The 25,118-nt window shown below is 36.1% G+C and overlaps 2 protein-coding genes across 3 annotated transcripts in view; one reads left to right on the top strand and one right to left on the bottom strand.

Moving 5' to 3' along the window:
- Positions 1-865: 865 nt before the first annotated feature.
- Positions 866-12,910, bottom strand: LOC139122127 (PIH1 domain-containing protein 1-like). The gene is made up of 7 exons (XM_070687535.1): positions 12,785-12,910; positions 11,673-11,807; positions 11,125-11,239; positions 5,718-5,861; positions 4,054-4,313; positions 2,879-3,022; positions 866-2,398 (listed from the first exon to the last, which is right to left on the bottom strand). The coding sequence occupies exons 1-7, from the start codon at positions 12,872-12,874 to the stop codon at positions 2,363-2,365; spliced, it is 924 nt and encodes a 307-aa protein (XP_070543636.1). The 5' UTR covers positions 12,875-12,910; the 3' UTR covers positions 866-2,362.
- Positions 12,911-15,899: 2,989 nt separating this feature from the next.
- LOC139122399 (tubby-related protein 3-like) overlaps positions 15,900-25,118 on the top strand; it is a 53,202-nt gene continuing 43,983 nt past the window's right edge. The window contains exon 1 of one of the 2 annotated variants that reach the window (XM_070687784.1): positions 15,900-16,116. In XM_070687784.1, the coding sequence (XP_070543885.1) occupies positions 16,091-16,116 (26 nt within the window). In that variant the 5' untranslated portion in view covers positions 15,900-16,090. The remainder of the gene's footprint in view (positions 16,117-25,118) is intronic. The other variant, XM_070687788.1, reaches the window with a different exon arrangement.

Below are 25,118 nucleotides of genomic sequence, written 5' to 3'. Positions count from 1 at the left end.
TTATCCTTACCAAGTCAACCATAAATGGAAATTAGAACTTTTCTATCTCTATCTCTATCTCTATCTCTATCTCTATTGACTATTTTGAGCAATTTCTTTTAGATAACATACAGGCACAATAAATGACGGTTCAGAATATGTCAAAGTTGGGATTCAGGAAAGTTGCCTTTACATGTTTTAATCCTCCAAGATGGTAAGCATTTCACTATGAACTGTCAAAAAAGTTGAACTTTCTGATAATTCTACACTAAAATTATTTTGGCTTTGATGATTTCCTAATTAATTCAATTATTTAAAATCATATTAATTATTTTTTTCTGGGTGAATTGATAGGGTTTATACAGTACAAGAATTACATACAATGTAAGTCAAATTTTGACCAAAAATGACAAAAAATTCCTTAAAAATACAGATTTGCATATTTCATCACAATTTGAACAAGTCTAAGTTGGGTTACCCCTAGGGACCTGTATACCAAATAACAAAGCTGTCTGACCAGCGGTTATGAAGAAGAAGATTTTTTACCAAAAACACCTTTTTTGGCATTAATTTGCCTATTTTCAACAATATCAAAAAATAAAAAAATAGTTTCTCAAAATCATATTTTTCATCTACACAACAAATATCAAATCAGTAAGTACTGCGGTTCTCAAGATATTTGAGTGGACGGACGCCTCACAAACGGACATACATACATACATACATACATACATACATACATACATACAGACTGACGACGGACGCCGGACGGATACCCATCCCAATAGCTTCTATAGACTATAGTCATAGTAGCAAAAAATCATCAAAATGTACAGCTACCGATTCTGTAGAGTAAACATAAATACTCACATTGTAATGATAAATAAAAAGTACAAAAAAAACTTTATTTACATAGTGTTCAACTTTTAAAAAATAAAACAAAAATTATAAATTTTCTGTTCATCTAGTCAAAAAGTAACTTTTTACATGTGAAATTTGATAAATCATACAACTGCACATTGTATGTTGACAAAAGCAAACTGAAGATTTCACTTTAACATAGACAATACATCTTAACCACTTCAGGCCTGTCTTTTTCTGCGAACATACCTGAATCACATCTATACATAATGGTTCAGGTGAGAGGGTTAAAGGGAGGGTGTTGTGGGAACTCTGCTGAAAGGTTGCCAGGGACTCATACGACCTCTGTATCTAGGGTATGTTGGCAATTGATGAAAGTTAAAACATGTTTGTTAACAATGCATGTCGTAAAATTTAAATGTTGCAGCTATGTTGACATGATGCATGTAGACATCATGCATGAAATACATTGTTTTTAAACAAGGAAATCGCACACGCACAGTTCCGACGACCCCCTCCCTTTAACCATTGATAAATAATAAATGATTGATTGGTTATCAAAGTACAATCCTGTTATGAACTCACTATCTTTGCAATATGAATTTCTAACTGAACACAAGAAACTTTGCAGACTTCACTTTTCCCTTACTTGATTCAAACCTGATATGAAGTACTGGCATGTGATTTCCACTGCAACTTTGGTACTTTCAATGAAAAAAGTATTGTTTTCAAAACCAAATTCATAATTGCTTTACTGTTTTTCAGGATAACTTACAACAGACGATACAGTTCCACAATGTATACATCTACCTTCGAGATCAATAGAATTTTGTGTGCACTAAAAGCTGTACAGAGCGTCTGTTCCAGAACATTTACGGTTTCAGTGCATCCCATCCCCTGCTGCTGTATCTGTGTGTGTTCACTGTTGAATGGTTTCAAGGGATTTGTTGGACAATTAACAGACCATGCGTTGGGCTCTGTATGTGTAGCGCACAGGCTATACAGAAGCACTTACAAAGATAGCGTTCGACACTGCACTTGCACTATAAATCGAAACAAAAATTGTTGAGATTGCATGAAAATGGTCAATAACTCGGCCCATTTGATACCCAAGTAACAAATGTAAGATGTACCATAATACCAGAAAGGATGCACTCGGACACTGGCGCCACCCATCGCCCTTTATGATACGCTGCGCCAATGTCCTCATGCAACCTTTGTGCTATTTTAGTAATAACCTCATAGTATTACAATGCAGGTAATGATCGGTATTCAAACATGAAATTTCATAATCAATAATCCAATTTTCTCAATACATATCATGTGCTGCTTTCTCACACACCTGCTTTCACATGTTCAGACACACTGTCATTTCATTCATTTCATTTGAACGTTGCGGTCATAAACGTCTCCGAGGAAAAAACCTGGAGTGTTATTTTAGTACAGGTGCTCAGATGAGAATCCTAGATAGCCTTGTCTTCATTTATATTCGTAGTTGTTGATCAAAGTCTTCTAAGTTGATTTACACTGGCTGAACAGCTAGCGTAAGTGTCAGAATCTGAAACAGAAAATGGAAGGAATTGGTGATGCAAAGGAGGTCAAATGTAGTGACCTTCATTTGCCATGTTGTATTTAACTATCCACAGTTCCTTACAGAAATGGAAGAGTGGGGCGTTGTGAGGAGCGCCTTCAATTGACACATTTGGATACAGGGTAGTGTGTGACGATCACGGCAGCATTTCAGTTCCAAGACAATGCCTGCAAACTGTAATTCATCGCGTCAGGGTACAACAAATACGGCAGTGCATGCACGTAAACATTACTGACAATATCCAAACTTTATTACACTTTACATTGTGGACTTTTAAATCCTGTACATCATAGCACACATGATGTCAAAATTGAGCATGACAGCCTACCGGTACACTTGAGCCTATGCATCCCTTTTTACCAAGTAGATAGTTTCACCCATACTACAGCCAACACCAGGGTTATACCAAACAGAGAGATTACGAGGGTGTATAAGAGAATACTTCACCTTTGTGTTTCTGTTGAACTGTGCTCCACTGTCATCTTGGTTGATGTCATACGGAAGATAGATATCTAAATGGTAAGTGTTTGGATGAGCATGTAAGAGTATTCTGTCTTCTCCAAGATCTAAGGTTAGAGTTTTTGCTGTTTTCTGGAAGAAATTATCATATGAATATCAGATGAAGATTGACATGCACTTCAGAAAAATACCATCAATGTTTCACAAGCTTTGTATCAATCACTAGCCTAATTTTTGTCATGAACACAATAGTTTTCTTTAGGGTAGTTCTAATAGCCTTTTGAACCAACTGGACCCCCTAGGTTTATATTGATTTGTAAAATGGTTCAGAGTGGGTCTAATCTTCTTAAGTCTTGCCAAATCAACATAGTGCCTTTTTCTGGTTTGAACACTCAACTTCATGTCTTCCTCTTTGCATCGTCTAGGAACACCAATAATAGTCATAACAGTATTCCTAACCCTTTCACCCCCAGTTCCCTGTATACAGGTCCAAGATCACCATTGATAACAATGGGTTTGGGTGAAACCATGGTGGTGAAAGGGTTAAAGGAAGAATACGCCTCAGGGACAGATTCAGACTCTTAAATTTTACAATATCCTTTGGTTTACCACTAATGATTGCTTGTTTCAAAGCTCATGGAGTAAATAAGTTTGAAATAGGTCAGTTTTATGAAAATCAAAAATTCTATTCCCTCCAAAGAGTTAACGTTACACAGGGATGGCCGCCATTTTGAATTTCAAATGTTGGGAAATATTGGGTAATTTGTTGCTCTAGTACCACATTTTGCATGGTGACCCCTGATTTGTATTCTCAATTCCCAAAATGAATGGTTTGATATTTTTTTTATGGAAAGTTTGAGCTAAAGTTTAGGGATGTCAATTTGAGGCACATACTCCCTTATGGGACAAATTATAAAGTTTTAATGAAGGACAAAACACACTATTCCTAAAATCAAATAACCTCACTGGTAGTTTTTTAATTTTATAGCAAGAAACGTACCAGTACAGCTAGATTGTAAACCAAAAATTGCAGGACTGGTACAACACCAACAGGAATACACTGAACATTTGTATACAACATGAAGAAGTTTTATGACCAGATGGTGTCTGTGTCAAAATCCAAATTCAAAAAGGAATTGAGGATATTCCTCATAAAGACTAACCACATTTGGAAGCATGATTTCTGCAACAAGGAATTCTGGGTGACCTTCCGGTGGCTCTCGTAATATTTGAAACTCTGGCTCGAGTCCTTTGCTTTCATTTTGTGATTCTTCAACTTCTGTAATCAGAGATTTCTTAGGTTTGCTTTCCGTCCCCTGAGAGTCATTGCTATCGATTTCCTGGATTCTTGGTTTGGACTTGGTCCTAATGTTCTGTTCTGGCAACGTGCCCAAAAATTTTCTGTTTTTCAAAATAACGTAATCTGTAATCGTAGAAGAAATGAATTTACATCAAGCTTGAAGGTAAAAAGGGATAAAAAAGGGAATTTACATCATCAAGCTTGATGGTGAAAAGGATAGATACAGAAGACTGTACATGTAGGTTTACTGGTTTATCATTTCCAGCACAGCTGAAACAAGTTACAAGGTATTATAGATGTTCAACAACAGAAATTATATCATACTGGTATATTATGGTCATAATATACGATCTGATTGGTTGAGACACGAAAAGAACCATGGTATATTAGCGATATACCATTGCTGGAATTCGCGCGAGCTCTCAACTTGAGCAAAAATCCGTTTATGACGTTCCATGCCAGAATTTCAATACACTGTTATGATATAATAGCAGTAAAGCACACCTAGCGATGGTATACCACGAGATTTTGACCAGTTCAATTCATATATGCACTTGCTATCGCTTGTGCATATATGTCGTGAACTGGTCAAAATCTCGTAGTATACCATCGCTGGGTGTGCTTTACACACATAAAGGATATCTATATTTAAAGCACACTGAAATGACAGCATTTTGATATTTGTCCCACTAAGATACTGACACCTTGCATGTTTTACCAGTCTTGCTGGGTTGAGTATATTTAAACAACTGATGAGTATATAGCAAGGGATTTTGACAAGTGCAAAGTACATAAATTGAGTGAACTTGTCAGAATCAAATGGTATACCTTTCGCTGAGGCGGTTATTGCTATTACATGTACATCACAATGGTATATTGGAAGTCTGGTATGGAACGTTAAACAAGGGATTTTTCTAAAACAAACCATTCGTGTGTGTTCTAACAGTGCTATATTACTGGTACGATATAATCACACAATAAAGTACCCCCTCACAGACCATAATGGACGAAATTAAACTTTGCACAACATAATGTACAACATTATGTACAATATAATGTACATTATGGAGTGCAAAGTTTGCTTGAGTTCATAATATGGGCCAGGAGGGGGTACCTTATTGCTATTATTCTATAGTTTTGGCAATGCAAGTGAATACATTGATGTAGAAAACATTCCGGGTCACAATGCTGGATAAGCAGATACATTATCAGTAACAGGTTGGGGGGAGGACGTCACAAAATTCACTAATATTGACAAAGCTGTAATATAATTGTCAGTACAAGTATAATGGTTATATGTTGAACAAGTCAAAACTGAACAAAATGTAGCCTGAGATGGAAGAGTGACCTTTCCACCATAAGAATTTGTACATCCCTTTTACCACTATGGTTTGGTCCGATCACATTCTTTTCTATGGCAATGTTTGACCTTTACAGATGGAAATGGGGTGAAGGCGTTTGTGAGGGTGGACCATTTCCAAAGAAACATGGTTGAAAGTGTTAAAAATACTACTTTTAGAAACTCACGTTTGTCGAGTGTCATGTCATATTTATCTTCCAGCCCTTCCATGCACACAGTGAGGAAAAATGCCTGGAACATCATATCTTCCTTGATTTTCTCAAAAAATGTGGAATTAATGACAATATCATATGCTGTACAGCCCTTGCCACCTGTGAAAGAAAATAAGATTAGATGGTGTAAACTCACTGGGTAGTTTGTAAAAAATTACAAAATTTGGCCATCATACAGCTAGGATCCGCTTGAAATATTAAACATTGTTTGAGGTACCGTCAACCTCATTATAAATTGCTAATAACACTGCTGTTACATTGTATCATCACACACAAGAAAACTGAACATAGTTGCTGGTGAGAAGATTGGTCAGATAATTTCATTACATAGTAATTTTGAGATTTACACTGCGCCTTTACTGTATCTTTGAAGGGGCACGAGTCTTCAAACTCTGGTTCTCGCTTGAGTTCCTGTTAACACCGCATATTCGCATAGTGTTAGCACTTTGTTTTTCATTGAAATTTTGATCAAGTTCATCGATTTGAATTTAGATGAAGCTGATAAATAGCCTTCTCCTCTGAAATATTTGGATTCCATTGGAGAGTAGACAGCCCTGAAACTGAATTCATTTTGGAGCAAATGTTTTCCAGATGACAATGCTGGCTTTTTTGTGAAAGGCATTAATAACACTTGGACCCTATTATTATGAAGGGAGGGGGTTCATTGGAACTGCGCTCCAAGGTCTTATGGGACCCATAAACCCAATGTAAACATTGTATCCAAGGTACATTGGCAATGCAGGAAAGTTGAAACATGTACGTTGTAAAATTTAAATGTTGGATCTATGTTGACACGATGCATCAAGATATTATGTTTGAGCATGACACTGTTTGTAAACAAGGAAGTGGCACAAGGGCTATTCCAACAACCCCTCTCCCTTTAAAATGTCACTTGAATATACTGTAATATATTTCAAAATGTTATGGTAACAGGAAGTAGGGTACATATGTTGAATTAATTGCCCTTCATCATAGTGCCTTGAACACACAAAATAAAAAAAAGACAATGAAAAATTATGCTCTTGTTCCAATTTACTACCCTTACTGAAAGCAGAATAGTGTAGTGAGTTATTAATCTTGTATACATGAGTTTTGGAATGGATAGATAGAACAACATGAAACTTGAGAAATATAATGGAAATGGTCTGATATCTGAATTCCCACAGTTCATAAAATAATCTACAGAAAAGCCCAGCTGTGTCAATGCATTCAGATATGGACATGCAGGAAATGAAAGAGAAACATAAGCTCTCTAGTGGCTTTTATTTCACCATTTGAAAATGTTCATCTGAGATCAACAATTCTGAACTATTTTTGTCAAGTGAGAAGTTACAGGGATCTCGTATACTGGCTGGGACATGCTAGACATACACAGTAGACTTGCTTAACCCTTTCACCACCATGGTTTGTCCCAACTCCATTGTTTTCTATGGTAAAGTTGGACATGTACACAGGGAACTGGGGTGAAAGGCTTAAAAGGCTATTAGCTGTAGCTTTTGATGATTTCGTCGCTATTTTTGTTTTTGTTATCAACTAAAATTGCTTAAAATTAGCTTAAAATTGCGTAGAGGATTTCAGAACACCTTTTATTTACCAGTAGCTTGTCAACAAAATATCTATACTTGTAAAACACTCTTATTGTTTACGTTTCAATTCTGATCCAGATCAGAAATTTACTCATCAACATTAACCCTTTCAGGCCTGACTTTCTGGTAAAATATTATCAGAACTACCCCTATATTATATAGGAGTTTATGCCTGAAAGGGTTAACAATGCAGTTTACATATGTGCAAGCTGAGTTGACTAGCTGAATACTGTTTTTCTCAACGTGCTTTGGTGAGCTGAACAAACTGTTGTTGACACTTAAAACCAAAAAATAGTGAAAGTTATGTACAGCTACTGGCCTTTAAGAATAAATTTTCTTGAATCGTTGCGTGATAAATTTGGTGTTCTGAGACCACACTGACAGAAGAAAATCTAAAGGACTGATTCATATTTATGTCAGTTCCACCATTAATATGCATTAAATAATCAATATTATAAAATTGATTACATTGATATTTTGCACAAATGTTGTTCTGACTGAAATCGTGCAAATCCCAAGCTACAGTTATAAAAGTAGGCCAACAAAGACAAAATCTTGACCAAAATTTCTGTTGGGAGCAACAAATGCCATGCCAGCATTGTTAATTTAGTTAGGTACCTATGATCACAATCAGTGACATTCCTATACAACAAACTGGAAAGACTCAACACTGTTCTCATTGATCCATCTCTGCTTCTTATTTCAAGAAGTTTTTTTTCAAATATCTGACATGCATTCTATTTGAAGAAATCAATATCACCATAACTGCAATACTTGAACAGGCTTGCATTGATCAATATCACTGAATTGAGCATTATGTTTCCTCAATGATAACTAGCTCTTACAATGCATATCTAAACCTACTTGTCCTAAATGTTATTTAATCATAAAAGCAAGAGACGTCATGTAGCGTTAAGGTAGTAATGCCTCAATATTGAAGGGCTTAACTGTTTACTCAAACTTTCCTCAGGACACTCTCACTCATTCTCTTTCAAAATCAAGAATAACAATAAGAGGTCACTTCACAAATTTGGGTACTAAAGAAATAAATTACCTAAAATTTACCGATATTTGAAATTCAACCACTTATTTTAATTTTAGGCTGTTTGCCGACGATACAAACATATTTAGATCTGTATGTGCCCAGCAAATAAATTTGAATGACGTCACTTTTCAACTTAATGAAATCGACAAATGGTGTAAGGGAAATAAATTAACTATAAATGCAGACAAAACAAACTATATGATTAGCAAAACACCCCAGAGAAGGGTTACTTTTGAGGGTAACTTGCGTATCGGTACTACAGTTATTAAAAAAGTTTCTTCAGCAGGTTATCTTGGTGTAAATATTGATTCTTCTTTTTCTTGGAAATCACACATTCAGAGAATTGTAAAAGCTATTACACCGAAAATTGGTATTTATCTTGTTCACATTGGCAACCCAACTGAAATTTGGGCCGACGCAAAATAATTGTCCTTTTGGGATTAAATTTGGTCCGTGTCCACACTTACCGGTACCAGAATTAGGGCCGACGTAACTTTACCTTCCTTTGTGACCTCTGACCTGTCAAAGTTCAAAATGGCGCATTTGAATATGGCACGCTGTTTCTACTGTTCATGATTTTCCTGTGTTTTTACGCACAAGAAGGGCAAATATGACTACCACTCACCCTTTTAATCATCGGAGAGATCTTCACCATTTATTGGATGAGCATATGGTATATATAAGACCGCGGTGGAGAAATAACTAGTGCGCGGCATTTTTGACATGCCTCTCTAGTCTATTACGTGCACTGTGGAATCGAATGACATGGTCTCGTTTGCGGAACAAAGGTTGGTGGGAAGTTCAGCGTACATGGGATGATATTAAAATGTAAAGACTGGATTGAAAACTTTCGATAGGTGTAAACTTTAGTTTCAAACGTCGTTTGTTTTGTGCGAATAGTGTGACTAGTTCAACTTCGATCCATAGCGAAGGCCTGGTCAACTGGGACCAGGGCCGACGTAACGTGTCCACACTGGCGATTTGCGTCGGACCAAATTTTGCATCGGCCCTGAGTCGGCCCTGAACCCCCCCTTCTAACCGGGACCAAACTGAGTCGGCCCAGGCCGACTCAGCGTGTCCACATTGGTTTTTTACGTCGGCCCCGGCCCTGGTCGGGACCTGGGCCGACGCAAAGTCGTCAGTCTGAACGTACTTAATATTTCAAAAATTCGACATTTTGTTCCAAAATCTGTTCTTCTTCATATTTACAACGCTTTTATTTTACCTCACTTATCCTACTGTATTGAAATTTGGGGAAACACCTATCAGACTTACCTTGAGCCAATTTTCCTTCTTCAGAAAAAGCTAGTTCGCTTAATCACCTTCTCCGATTTTCATGCTCATTCTGAGCCTTTGTTCCGAAATTTACGTATTTTGAATATTTACAAGTTAGTAAATATTACTCATGTATGTTTATTTTTGACTTAAAGCATAACAATTTACCCCATAGAATTGATCGTTATTTTGACCTTGTCTCCCATGATTATCTAACACGTTCAATTACCGACAATAATATTTGAGCCCCACATACAAGACTTAGAATTATTCAACATAACATGACGTATGCAGTTACCAAACATTGGAATTCTTTACCACTTTCATTAAAGAAACTAGAATCCAGAAGTTTATTCAAAACGGAATTGCATTCTTATTTACTAAATTAATTTTACAAACTCTAGTGTCATATTTATTTTAGTGTTATATTTATATATTTGTTGTTGCTGATTGACACTTTATTTTTTTTTATTACAATTACCGCTCATTTGCTGACACCTGTCTGTCTCATATACGTACGTATGATTGCTTTGTTATACTTTTTCTTTGGAGATTTGGGCCATGGACTAGATTAGTCTCTATGGACTATTTCCATGGTCCTCACCAGAAACATTGTAACGAGGTATACTTTGACATTTGTTTTTGTGTTGTAGTTATTTTTTTCTTTCTGGTGAAATAAATTTGATGATTGATGATTGATTTGAAATTCAAATGGCCGCCATCCCTGTGTTAACTCTATTTTTTACTGCTAGTTCTTACAGACTCCCATGGCGAGACCTTGCAAGCATACCGTACTCAGGGTATTTGCATTAGAGCTTGTGGTGTATTTTGCGGCCTGCACAAGGGATGGCAGAATACACCACAACCCTAAGTGAAAATATCCAAAGTACCTGGCATGCTAAGATTCTTGCCACAGGGTTGTTTGTTTTTACCTATGTAACAACACTCAAACATTCAGAAAGTAGTGTATGGTACTACTTGTTTCAACATTTAAAGTTCAGCAGAATCATACCGGTATGTAACAAGTTCCTCATTTTGTGATCAGGTTTGATGTACAACGTTATCATTGACTTCTCATAGTTAAGCAACACCCTTGGTTAGGCCAAGAAAAATGAAAAGTTTTGTTTCTCATCCTCGGCCACGTCAATTCAGACCTGCTTTTTCTGCTCATGAGGAAATAGAACAGCTGCAGACGACCATTTTCAGTTTGATCATACAAAAGTAGTTGACAATGTTCACGTACATGTACATAAGAAGTCTGGATTACAAGTCCTCATTAACATAACTTTGTGGCTTGATGTTTTTGGTATTTGCACTCTACCGTAGTGCAAATACTGATGGTATATGCTCATTCCAGTGCAAGTAAACAGTGGTATATAATAATGACAATTTCATTATTTTTACACTGTGCATTTTAAATCTAAAGAAAGATCAAATTTTCAATAAATTTACTTACCTTTGTCAATTTCAGCATGTGGTTCACCTATACTCATGGGAATTCTGTAATCTGAAGACTCTGAAGCCAATATTTCTCTCAAGTCATCTTCAGACACCTCCTTAGGGGCTGGCATCTGTCCGTTATTAGAGAGTTATTAGAGAGAAAATATGAACATTTTAGCAGTGCCAGCTCAAAATTTGCAATTGCTAATTATAATTCCTTAACATAATAGGTTTCCTTGTTTATAAGCAATGCTGCATTAAAACAACATTTTTGTTGAGGGAGTTGTAATATTTGCAGAATTTCAAGTAATTTGTACAGTGTATAAAGACACAGAAACAGTGACAGAAAGTAAATGTTTTTGACTTCATTGTGAGACATAGAAGTAATAATAGTAAAGTTCCCCAATGTCTATCGACACAATCATATTTGAGGACGTTGGAAATTGTTACCAGGGCTCCTAAAACAAACACCTTTGTTCCTAAACCTTTAAGCGAAAAAACTGTTGTGAACTAAATCTTTCCATCTATATAAATTTCTCCACAGTATGTGGTTTTAAGACTTACCCTATCAGTTTTGCATATATTGATGAATATTTTCTCTCCTTGGTCATTTTTCGTCTTCACACAGAAGCCCGCTTCAGGCACAATAGTGTTGTACATGGGTACTTTCTCAGGATCAATTCCTTGAAGTTCACTTGCCTGCAAGTTTGATCAAAATCTCTCTACTTTAGTAGTGATGAATCTAGCATTATTTTCCTGGATTCTAAAATGCAGCTGACTTTAACGTCGCGTCCAAACTGAGTTAAAGGTAAACTGTCACCTGTTCCAATTTTGCCACAGTTACCATGGAAAGAGAAAATCTAACCAATCACAGATTTTAAGCGGGTGGCCGCTTTTTAAAAACAGCGCCCTCACATGGGCATTTTGAATACCAAGAAACGCCCCTTTGACCATATATGGGCATATTTAGATTACAGGTGACTGTATACCTTTAAACCACCAAGAAACGCCCCTTTGACCATATGGGCATATTTAGATTACAGGTGACTGCATACCTTTAAACCACCGTCACTCCGTCAGCGTGATACGAACGAGTTGGAAATTGTTACAGCAAAATTTGTTGGTACGAGTGTGCAGTTTTTGTCTATTTTACACACAATGTATAGAGATATACATATGCTGATAATGGATTTTGTATTTCACGAGAAAGTGAATGCAATCATAACCTGGGCCATGGAGGTAGGTACTACCTCCATGGCCTGGCCAACCTCCCCTACTGGCTGAGAATCGCCGAATCTGATGCGTGCACCGGCCAAGTTCACGACTGGCCGACATCTCTGGATACCGTGGCAACCCCAGGACATGCAAGAGCTCGTTGACACTCCGATCAGCTGTACGCATACTGTATAGTATCCATAGACACTATGACTCGATGCAGTACACTCTAATCTACATATTCCGGCATAAATTCACAGCATAAACTACCCAGTTCACAGCACGCCTGTGGGACTCAGACTCGGAGTGTGGTAGTACACTGGTACTGGTGGTACTGTAGCAACTACACATGTGTCGAGGGCCGTTAAAATTTAAATAAAGTTACTGACGTCAGACAGTTTTTGAGAAAAATGATAGTGTACTATATGTTCACTTTAGTGGAACATCCCAGTATAAAATACCTGAAGTAGTAATTGTTGGTACAACGCTTCTCTTTCTTCGTCTCTTTCGGTTTCCAACAAACTTGCATCGGAGGACGCCATCTTGGTCATAACTGAGAGTAACGCCGTAGCTTATCGATATTTCTGCGCAACAGACACCCTAACTCTACGTTTATTGTTGTTGGACATGATCGCGAGCGAGAGAGATAGCAGTGAAGCGCGAGCGCAATGGCGAGTACTGCGATATAGCCAACAACGTGCCCAACATTTTTGTCGTTGTACACCTGAGTTTATTACCACTGCTTACGATTTGCATACGATTATTTTTACAGTTTGATTGAGAACAGTTTTCCAACGTGAACCCTGCTGAAGGATAGGCCATAAGCTAATTACAGTTCCCGATTTAATGTTGTGTAAGACCTTTGTGCGCTACCAAAATGATTTAGAAGCGTCAGATCTTAAATTGATGAAGTGCTTTGACATGATGGGCTAACTGAATAACAGGTGAAATTCGTCGCCAACATATAGGCCTATATCCTAAATGAAATGCATATAGCCTACTTTCACAGTTTTCTTTGTAAATTGCAAAGTATTTACTTCAATGTCAAATCGTACGTACATTTATTACATGAAAGGTCTTCACGAAATACATTCTTTACATTTTCTGCAAACTTTTAACATTTATTACATGAAAGGTCTGCACGAAATACATTCTTCACATTCAATACATTTTTTCAATTAATGTCCGGACGAAATACGACCAACTATTGGACTTCGTCAGGAGGGCCAATCGGACTTCATCGATCGGGAGTTTGGACCGATCTTGCACGAACATGAAAACATTTTACGATCGAGGCTAGGTCTAGATGGACTTGCACGAAATACATTCTTTACATTTAATACATGGATTACATTCTTTACATTTAATACATTTTTCAATTAAATGTCCGCATGAAATACACTTAACTATCGGGAATAGACTTGGTCGGGACGGACGATCGGACCTCATTGGGAGTTTAAGCGGGCCTCGCGTGAAATATAGTCTTTACAATTTTAATACATTTTTTCGTATCAAAATGTCCGCAAGAAATACACGTATGTTGTACACAGGGGCCGTGGTTTCAATATCTTGATTTCGACGTGATAGGGAGGAAGTGGTGGGGATGCTAAATAATAATAATGTATTATTAACACTTCGTCGCGTCAAACTTGTTCCAATCATCGCTCCGAGGTAAGCTTAATGTACGCTGCGCTATAGGACAGTTTTCGCCCAATTAGAACTTTTACAAGCCCATCTGGACCCAGCCTCGATCTTATAATGTAATTCGTGCAGACCTTTCATGTAATAAATGTAAAACATGTAAAAAATGTAATAAATGTAAAGAATGTATTTCGGGCAAGCCCATCTACACCCGGCCCCGATCTTATAATGTATTTCGTGCAGACCTTTCATGTATATATGTATATATATATATATATATATATATATATATATATATATATATATATATATATATATATATATATATATATATACACACACACACACTCACACACACATACACATACATACACAAGATCAGGGCAGAGAGCAACACATAAAAGACTAGGAGACTTAACAGTTACCATGGATTTTCGAATTCTGACATATGAAAATAATCAAATATTAGAGAAAAAAGATGGGTCACCATGCTTGATCGTATACAAATCTACGATTAAAAGTCATAGTTTTTCTCAAATCACTTAAAATCAATATATGGATTCAAGTTCATGCAGTGAATGAAGTTTTCACATCTCATCGTACAATAACACAAAATTAATTTACTTTGAACAGTAAAGACTCTAATGTAAATGAAAAAAATGTGTGACTAAATGGAATCATTTATTTTTACCAAATTTGCCATTATTACACCCAAAATTTCTGAGATTAAAACATTTATTTGATGGAATATTTTAACCTTCTTGTCAATTTTGTAAAACATAAGTAGCATCTAATTTGTATGTATCTTGTACTTTTGAAAAAAATATTCGGTAGGTCACTATACTGTGCTCATTTTTTCATAATTTGGCAAAATGTAGCCAGGAATTCACAATTTGCATACTGTCTCATGATTGTCATTTTGCGTGCTCTTCAGCTGGTGACATATATTGACCTGGCCAGAGTTGGACAAACTTAAGTCGGCTTAGATTGATAAATCCAAAAAGTCCACTGCGATGCATTTAAAAATGAATCAATTTAAGAATTTGCCCGAGATCTCCCGAGAGTACTGAACTTGAAGAAATCGCATTTTTCGTGAAAAATATGAATTTTTAGCATCTAATTTGTGCACCACGTGTTCTTGACCCTACAGAGAACGCGGGGGCAAAAAAAACCCCGCATTCTTCTGCCGTATTCGATAACGGCGGGCCGCAATATCTTAGGCGATAGTCTCTCTAAAATTTCAGACAAATTCTTATTTTTGCGTAGTTATAGTGATTAAACTCAGGAATCGGGGATAGTAACTGCACCCCTCATAAACTTTGAAAACAAAGGTTTATTTTCTATGTGTTATTGTTTGTTTGTCTTTTGCTTGTTTTTATCTATATTTTCGATGTTGCCGCAGATAGTTATCTTTCAATATGAACTTTAAATGGATGATGATAGATAGATAGATAGATAGATAGATAGATAGATAGATAGATAAATTAGATCAGACGCTTTTAACAAGTATTTAAGAAATGATATTGTTGTGATGATATTCGAATATCACAATCGATTTGACAGTGATTTGAAACAATACAATGACCCTGAAGTAATGAGAACTAGACCGAGGCTGCACGTATTTGACTTTGCCAGCCTTGATTCGACAAATCGATAATATTTGGAGGCTGTTGTCGAGTACGTTTCCTTTCCTGTCATCAATGTATTTTTCTGCACATTTGACGGTTATCCAAGGATTTGACTTCAATTACTTATTCTCCAATAAATATGATATCCTCAAAATGTCAATGTAAGTCAATAAGCTATCATTTGTTTTTGTGTATGTAAATTACGAAATGACGGTGACGTCACTAGTCAAAGGTCTGGAGCATAGCTCCTGGTTTGACCAATGACATAGTAGTACGCAAACCATGTGAACAGTGACAACCAATGAGCGCATTGCATTGAAGTCGCCATTGGAAATACCTGGAGGATCTTGAATCCGCTCAATTTCCGTATTTGTCGCCGATATCTGTTGACAAAAAATCAAATTTCTGGCTACCCCTTCGCCAACTCATATCTTTCTGTGTTGGAAACGACCAATATCGACCTTCTGACTGACTGTCAGTGTTTCGTTTAGACGAATAATGTATCATCGAGAAGATCTGTACAGGTAAGCGGTTAACGTCAGGGCTTTCTGTAATCCATTCTCAAGATGGCGATAGTATACCGCTCAAATATGTGTCTGTGGTGCTATCATGTAGAAGAAAGCAACACATGTTGGTAACATTTAACGAGGATCATTCGATTCGGCTTGTCAAGTGTAAAACGTCGTGTGAGATAAGCGTCGTGCCGTCTCCATCGGCGCGACCTTACACAGTTGCTATTTTGAAATTGTTTGTGTTCTGTGAAGCGCCTGCATGTTCGATTCAACGTTTAAAGTTTAAAAAGCCGAATATTGTCGCACGAAAACTGCATCCTGTGAAACACGTGCAATATTGACGTGAATTAAAGCTTACAAGCTGATCTCAAACCGTATTTATCAGCCTATGAATAATGCTCTCACCGCAAACATACAGTGTATGTTCAAGCCGGTGATATTGTCACCTTCCAACTCAAAACATCCGTACGGTCGGTAGAACGAGCTTGTTGACTTTAAACTCAACACATCGAGTCACTTGACTTATTTTCAAATTGCATAAGCACCAAGGTAGGGTGTGCCTGCCCTGACGGGTCATCACGCCATGGTTTTGCAACTTTTCAATTGTAAATCAACTCTGTTGAGAAGGGACTCTAATTTTTGCCCATGGTCATTTATAAAAATAGCTGTGTCACGACAGTAAACCATGAAGTAATAATGTCACAGACTACACTGGTGGTTTCCCAGGCAACAGGATATACACCATAGATCTCATATCTGTAAACTAAGCGTAATGACCTATATTCCCAGGTCAGGTCGAACCAGGATACAAATTGAGAATGCCAGACATTAACTGTTTCTGTAGCCCCAGATGCTCTGCATGGACAGTGAACTTGCCACAGTCCCTCTGTGAACTTGCCCTTAAAAAAATTCTGTTCAACAGAAAGTTATGAAGGCTGCAGAACAGTCCAGATGAACTCAGAGCATATCTTGTTGCTTATTTTGGCTGCTTTTTAAGGTAGAACAGTAAGGGCTAGTGGCAGGATGTGTCAGTTTGTAGTGTAACATTTAGTTTGTAGTTTGTTTACAAGTGATGGTCTACCATCACTGCCCTCATGATAAGCTATGAACTCTGGTAATGAATAATTTACAAAGGTGCCAGCATAGAGCTAGAAACGCCTAGCTCCATGGTGCAAGTGTTCAAAGATGGAAATGTATAGTTTCCTGTGAATATAACCTAAACCTTATGTAGTACAGATTATACATGTCAGTTGTGTTTAGACTGTCCAGGAATTAATTATGTCATAATGACAAAGATGTTGATTATTTTGGAAATTTAAGATGTTCAGAAACAGCACAAGAAGGATTCTGGAAGAACAGATTGCAGTAACAATTGTAACCTGTGCTTTAGTGATTTTAAGTGACACACACAGAGTGATCTTTCTGAAAAAAGTACAAAATCACTGCGAATGAACCCTCATCGTTTGTACACAGTGTTGGTTGTGACACCAAGGACTTTTAACCGCAGTTGCTGAATTAACCCTTTCACAACTATAATTTGGCCTGATCCCATTGTTATAAATGGTCATTGTGGACCTCTGGAAACTAGTGATGAATAGATTAAAACGTTAAGGAGAAAGACTGTGTATACTGAGTTAAAATGTGACAATAAATAAATTTCTCCATGATCACATACAGATAGGCATAATATTAGAGAGTCCATTGTCTTAATGAGCAAAGGTCATCAATGGGGCGTCAGGTAACTCGTTGTACAATACATGTACTGTATCACACACTCATGTCATACATTTGAATGCACATGCGGAATGTTTCAGTTTATATACCATTTATTGCAAGGTTTTCATCTATGCTCCAAATTCAGTTGTTTCATATTTTATCCCTTTTATTTGTCAGGCTCTTTTTTAGACCTTTCACAGTTTCACCTCCATTCACTGAAAATAAGTCCAGCCATCCCACTAAGATTATGTCTATAGTACCAAAATGAAATGGTCACAGAGTTAAACATTTTCATAAAACACTCCTTTAATTTCAAATTCCAGTTTCATTTGAAATGTGATAAATATTGAATGGCAATGTTTTTGATAATACATGAAACAAATATTTAGTTTAGGCAAATAGTATGACAATTGCTATTTACAAAGATGTTTTGAGTATTGATTCAATCAAAGTAAACAATGTTATTAATAAAATGAGGGATGATGCATGCATCTATATAACCCTGGAGCAAGATCCCCAGTTTCTATTGTTCATGCGTATTTTGTTTCTACGACACTGTATGAACTGGAGATCTTTCTGTGACACAAAATACATGTACACATGAACAATAGAAAGAAAGAAAGAAACAATTGAACATCTTATTGGTTAGTATTAAAAATATCTGAATTTAAAATATTCATGAAGTCTCTATGAAATTTATGATTACTGACATTTCTGTTCATCCTAACAACAGGTAGAACCCTTAACCCCTGCGTATTGTTTGTAGATGAACACGACCATGACATGTAAACAATGCGGTCTCAGTAGGTACAGGTAACAATTAGAATGGGCCAAACCGTACAGGTTGATACCATGAAAAATCACACTGATCATACAGAAATAAGTTTACCTGTGTATATCTGTAGGGGAAAATAAAAATTCTCTGTTTGTTATTATCATAATGACTTGAACAGCATCTAGGCCTGTACATTTATATCTTTGTGAGTCTCTCCTCTTTATTTGAAGGGTGTATGGAAGAGGGCTCCATACCTCATTCTTTTCATAGAAATTTGTTGATATGTTAAAATGTTTAGGTTCAGCACGTATGAATAATAAAATACATCTGAAGGGTACCTATTGGTTATTACAAGGAACGTTTGTTGTTTTTCGTAAACACTGAATGTTTTGATAATCCATAAACTTTGTTTCCAAACATGATGATGCATACATTATTAAGAGATCAATTAACACCTGGTTGTGACATTGAAAATTTATTTAACATTCACACAAGAAGAATATCAAAAATGAAATGGCAATTGCCTCTCAAAGTTGTTTTCTTTTCATAATGCATAAGAATAGTACAGCAATTATTGAAAATTTGTTCAACCCAGGTTTTACCACTTATTTGAGATACACTTGCAAATATGTATAATTGTTAAATGTTAAAATAATATTCTTGTTTGTGTATACAGAACAGCACTCTTGTCGAGCCAGACTCCGTGCGTCACTTTTTTGAAACGCATAGACCAAAGTGTACTAATATAAATACCTTACAGGGGTAACCATCATGTACCCAATTATGACCAATTATTATTCACAGCCATGCTATATCATGTATACCTTTTTACTGAGAAGTCAAAGCCCTTTATTTGGCTTCCATTGTAAACTTGTCTCCAATTTACTCTGAAATTAAAATGTAGCAAAGCAATTTAAATAATGTAAAGAACTAAGGTACATGTATTATTTCTCTAGACAGTTGAACTTAATCATTCCTGAAAAAATATGAAAGTCATAAAAATAAATATGATATAAATAATTTTCTTTTTTCTCTGTGACTCTTTTAAGTCAGGGAATAAGAAGAAACTGATGAATACAGAAAATTGCTATTTGATCAACTCAAGCTATGTACAGGTAATTTGAAAAATTGAAATTAAACTGACATTGTTTCTGTATGTTCTTGTGAGAAACACATTGTCACTTCATGGGGTAGACATGAAGTGACAAAGCTGAGACAGTGCAATGACAAATAATTGACACCAACAGAAGTTGTCAAAATTTAATAAATTAATTGATGAAAATAATCTGAGTATTCTGCACTTGCCAGCTACAGCGTAAACAACTGTTTATTGTCATTTTCAGCTTGCACAGAGTGAGATACAACATTCTCATCAGCAAACATCACTATGTAATTTACATGTACATGTAGGCTCCATAACAAAATTTTTTTGTTAGAGGGTGTCTCTCTCTTTTTGGTTTACAGTACAAGAAGCCTCTGCATTATTGTGTGAAATGTTATGTCTGATCAATTTAATCATCTCTGTATTTATAATACATGAATGACTGGTACATGTGGTATGGTTCAGTAGATGCAAGGATCGATCCATTAGCTATAATTTGTGATGTCTTTTACATTGTTTTTATTTAGTCTGTTAGGAGAACCATTGCTTGTTCTACTTCAAAAACCATATTGAAATGCCCATTGTTTGTTCATCTTGTACTGTATTACCATGCCCTGCCCGTCGCATTTTGATTGGTCGAGCTGAACCATGTGACTGACCACAAATACACAGTAATGGTTTGTTTACATGCCCGTGAAAATGAATAATAAGATACACAACTCAAAGTATCGTAACTTTACAGCTTAATGTAAATCATAATCAATCACAAAATAAAATGGAGCACTTGTAAGTTGTAGGGCAAGTTGGGGATACTTTTTCTGAAAACATCTCCAGATTTGCCAATTTTTACAGCGCGCCTGACAGTGCGTCGAGTATTGCTCAGTTTCTGGGGCCCAGTTGTCGTTCGCTCCTGAAATTTTCGGAAATTTTGACGGTTTTCTTTGGTTCGCTGTTAATATATGGAAATAACAGACTCCGCTCTGACCATTAACGTTTATTTGTGGACGCGGGCTCGAGGAAAGCCAAATTAACAGGCTCGGCAAGCCTCGCCCGTTAATGTTTGGCTTTCCTCTCGCCCTTGCCCATAAATAAACGTTAACCCTTTTCCTGCCAAGTCCATATTTCACCACCAGGTCAAGATGGTTAAAATTAATGAAACACAACGTATTCTATATGATGTATTTTAACATAATACTGTACATTTGAAGGCTGTTGAAAACATAATACTGTAAACTTGATTTTTTTTGGACAAAAGATGCTATAACATACCAAGCCAAGTGGGTGAAAATACGTCATGTTTTGGCTCAATACCGCTTTTTACTGACTTGGCTGATGGGGAAGTGATACAGTTATTACTGTCTGGCAGGAAAAGGGTTAATGGTCAGCGCGTCGCCCATTATTTCTATACTGTTGTACATTGTAGGTTCTAGCAGTGGTATACAGTGCCCACTCTCGTTGTTGACAACTGAATTTCAAGACTACCGTAGAATTCCATAATTAACAATAACAATAGATGTAAATTTTGTTTTGTTCACAAAGTGTGTTGACAAGGCGAATAATTTAGTATTTCATCATACATGTATGGTACTTAAGGATTGGGGAAAAAGGAAATTATCCTGTTTTCTGGAACAGAAATACCAGATGAAAATATTTTCAAAAGTTTTCAGCTTTCAATTAGAATGGAGAATCGTCTCAGTGCTTGTTTTCCTGGAATTAAAGATTGGAAATTCCTATGTACAGTACAGTAACACCTCTTCCATCATGTTGTGTAATAACCTTTAGAAAATATAGAAAATGATACTTATTAAGATAGTGGTTGTAAAATTTTAGGTTGATTAATGCTTTTCAAAGAAACACATAGAGCGAGATCGGTGCTCATTGGAGGTAGGTTTTATCGCTATCAATTATGACATGAGATCGAGGTAACCATGCCAACAGATGAAAGTGGCGAAGCAATAAAAGACTAAAATCAGTAAAGCGTGATAGAGCCTGTCACGCTGCCATTAGCAAGGTTATGAAAAATGTCATTTATCAATGCAGAACTTGTCAAGGTCTTAAAATATCATCATCGCTTTTCAAGCGTGAATTTAAGTCGCAATCGATTAATACTGAATGTATTCACATTTGATAACATTCTTAATATTTTGATAATTCCTGTTTCTCTGTACATTATATGTCTGATGGCAGTCACGATTGCTTGTTAGTGTGTTTGTTTGCCGATGTCATTCCTCTTCTTTATTTTTTCCCTCAGGGGAGACAAAAAAATCAATATGGTACATATCCAAATGTCAGCCAAAGAAACGATTTTCAGTCGGGTACATGTATCTATAACAATGATGCCCACATGCTTCCTAATCCTAGAGAAGTATTATGATAATTTGTTGACTAACATAAATCTATTGAAAGTGAAGGCAGTGTGATATTCATAGATAGTCTCTTTGCTACGGTTACTGTAACTGTTCTTTGAGTTTTGTCTCCTCTTGGTATAAATTTCAGTATTTTGAAATAGATAATGGTCTAGTCAGGATGTTCCAGGATGTTTTGGAGGTTGTCTCATTTCACAAGAAATCCATGGGACATTTATATTTTCAAAAAGTTTTTTTAACCTTTTCTTTGCCCTAAACGGATATTTTTTTTCAGTTATTTTATCAAGTGTATGCTTTATACACAGTACATACATGTCCCTATGACTTTTGAGAAAAAAATCTGTGCATTTCTATGGCTCTTTTGTTTGATAAGATGTTGGCATTTTCGATAAAAGATATCTATGTTATATAACAAAGACACAAAGCAACATCATGAAACTACAATGTAGTTTTTGTCTCTTTGTCCCCTATCATACCGGTATAACCCTGAAAATTTACATAAAACCTGAAAATGTACAGAGTACATACTGTACATGTACACATGATATAGATCACGGGTAAGGAACACAGTCCATGGTTTACTCATTGTCAGCTGACTAAAATGTTTTGCTTTTGCTTTCTCACTGCTTAGCTGCAGTGATGCATACTATATACATGTACTAATGTGAAACTATTGGGATGCGGCGTGGCAATCTATCAATCGCTATAAGGATATTTTTGTGGAATGTTCTCTGTTTTTTGCATTTTGGTACACACACTTATTAGTCATGTTCCCTTCTGACAGAATCATACCCGGTAGATATTTACTATATATATTTAAATTCTATGTGACGTACATGTACATATACATGTATGGTACTCAGACACTAACTTGACTGTTTTAAGTGTTTAAATAATACTTGTACACTGTAGAAAATTATTTTTGAAATTAGGTCTGTTGTTGCCAATAACAATTATACTCAAACTAAAATGAGGAAAATAATAGCGGTGTATATATAGCAACTGTGACCTTCCATTTATTTTGATGGAAAAAAATGAAAGTATCAATATACATGTACTGGTGTACAGAGTAATTGTATAATTGAAGTAATGTTGGCTCTCAAATGAGTGTGAGGATGTATGCATGGATGTCGTGTTAGTCCTCTTTTCTACCAGGCTCTATAGACAAACCATAGAAATAAACACAACTTGGGAGAAAGGGGATTTTAGGCTGTACAAGTATCAGTATTTTAGAGAGATCGAATAACGTGATTTGTAAACCAATGCAACCCAGCGAATATAACTTTTATTAGTAGCAAAAAAGCCAACTAGAATGTTTATAATAAATCAAAAATATAGTCACAGTATGTCAGTGTTGAGGTTCCAAAAATAGTTTTCATGGACTTACGGCCAAGATGTGGAGAGATTTTGCTCAATGACCTTGACATTTGGTAAAAGTGATGTGGCAATATGATTGTCTCTTTCAAATTTTTATACATTGCTTATTTCCGCAAACCAGACACGTAATACTACACCTGTTACTGTATGTGTTACTAACTTGATGGCAGCTCCACACATATGATTTTGTCAGAGTAGATTAATTTTACCAAGTAAATGACATTTTGTATACCTGGTATAGTACATACCGGTACATGTACAGTATACTGTAGTGTCGATGTATATTGTGAATCTTTGAGATACATGTACCGGTACTGTAGGTATGGCACTGTCCATTAAGAACAGTAACAAGTCTATAGTATTTTGTTGACAACACACTGACATCAAAGACAGCAGAAAAAACACATAATGCAAAGTTTTGAAGTGATGCAGGTGATAACTGAAATCAGTTCTAATTTGCTTCAACTGTGCACCTACATGTACATTTGAATGGCACAAGTACACACCATAGGGAAGATACCGGTACAGTACAGTACTGCTGGTATACATGTACATATACATCATGTCTTTGAATTTGATGGCATTTAGCCGTCGCTGTACTACCATATGCATTACTACCAGATATTATCTTGGTATGCATGCAGTGTCGCGGTATCCACAGAGAAAAATAACTTTCTTTTGAGTGCATTTACCTGAGAGGAGTTGATTAGCCACAGATGTGTGTTTGCCTTTCAGTGCCAAGATGATGAAATGATACGCTTCACATTCAAACACGGCACAGCTGTTTGGAGGGATGTGTCTATACTTATTGTCCAAATTATAGAGTTCATGCAGATGATAGCATCTATTGTACCGGTTTACGTGTGTGTCCTTTTGTGTTTCAACAAACGCTTTACTGTCTCAGAGAGGAAACTGTAAAACATTATGGTGATTGTCTAGTCTGCAGTGTTTGTGCATGGCTACCAGTAATATATAAAGAGGGTACCTGATAATAAGTGATAATATTGAGCAATAGATATGTAAAATATTTAAAATGTGAATATTGCAAGTCCTCCCTGTAATGATACAGTTAGCTTTGAGAACACAATGTTTCAATATTTTCTTGTAAATTAAAAAAAGGTAGTGTGAGAAAAAATGACCTCACACATACATGTACATTACTTCATATTTCAGCAAACAACACTTTTCCATCGCAAAAACAAAATTATAGCGTGAAAAATTGTGGTTCTTTCCAGTCAGTACGTCTATGTATAGATGATATGAAAAACAGTTATCCTTAGATAAGACAGAACTGTAGATGTTGGAATATTCAAGACAAGTTCTCTCCATAGAACATCTATGAGGGTGTGGTATTTTGACACTTTTGTGAGAGTACTCTTCACAGACATAAAAAAAGTGTGAAATCTCAAGTACAATATACAGCATGTACATGAATCATATCACAACAGGTTTCATACCATCAGGAAAAGCACATTTGTTTACTAAAATCTTGATGAAGAATTTTCTCAGCAAGATTGAGATTATTCTTACACTAATACTAATTTTGTGCACAGTCCATGTATGTGGTTAGGGAGAAGCAAAATTCTTGAAAATTTATGGAGATTTGGTCCACTGTTTTTTTTTCTGTGAATGTTCACGTACCAGGCATATGTGATATTAAAGTGCTTCAATGTGTTTG

Source organism: Ptychodera flava, chromosome 2 (genome assembly GCF_041260155.1).
Source record: "Ptychodera flava strain L36383 chromosome 2, AS_Pfla_20210202, whole genome shotgun sequence".
NCBI lineage: Eukaryota > Metazoa > Hemichordata > Enteropneusta > Ptychoderidae > Ptychodera > Ptychodera flava.
This window is presented reverse-complemented; position numbering and strand designations above follow the sequence as displayed.

What these genes read in the sequence shown, in the direction of transcription:
- LOC139122127 (XM_070687535.1), bottom strand. Translation starts at nt 12,874, where the DNA reads ATGACCAAGATGGCGTCCTCCGATGCAAGTTTGTTGGAAACCGAAAGA. An exon ending in AAATCATGCTTCCAAATGTG is followed by an intron (nt 3,023 to 4,053) that starts GTTAGTCTTTAT and finishes AATTTCTTCCAG; the next exon opens with AAAACAGCAAAAACTCTAAC. An exon ending in AGTTCAACAGAAACACAAAG is followed by an intron (nt 2,399 to 2,878) that starts GTGAAGTATTCT and finishes TTTCTGTTTCAG; the next exon opens with ATTCTGACACTTACGCTAGC.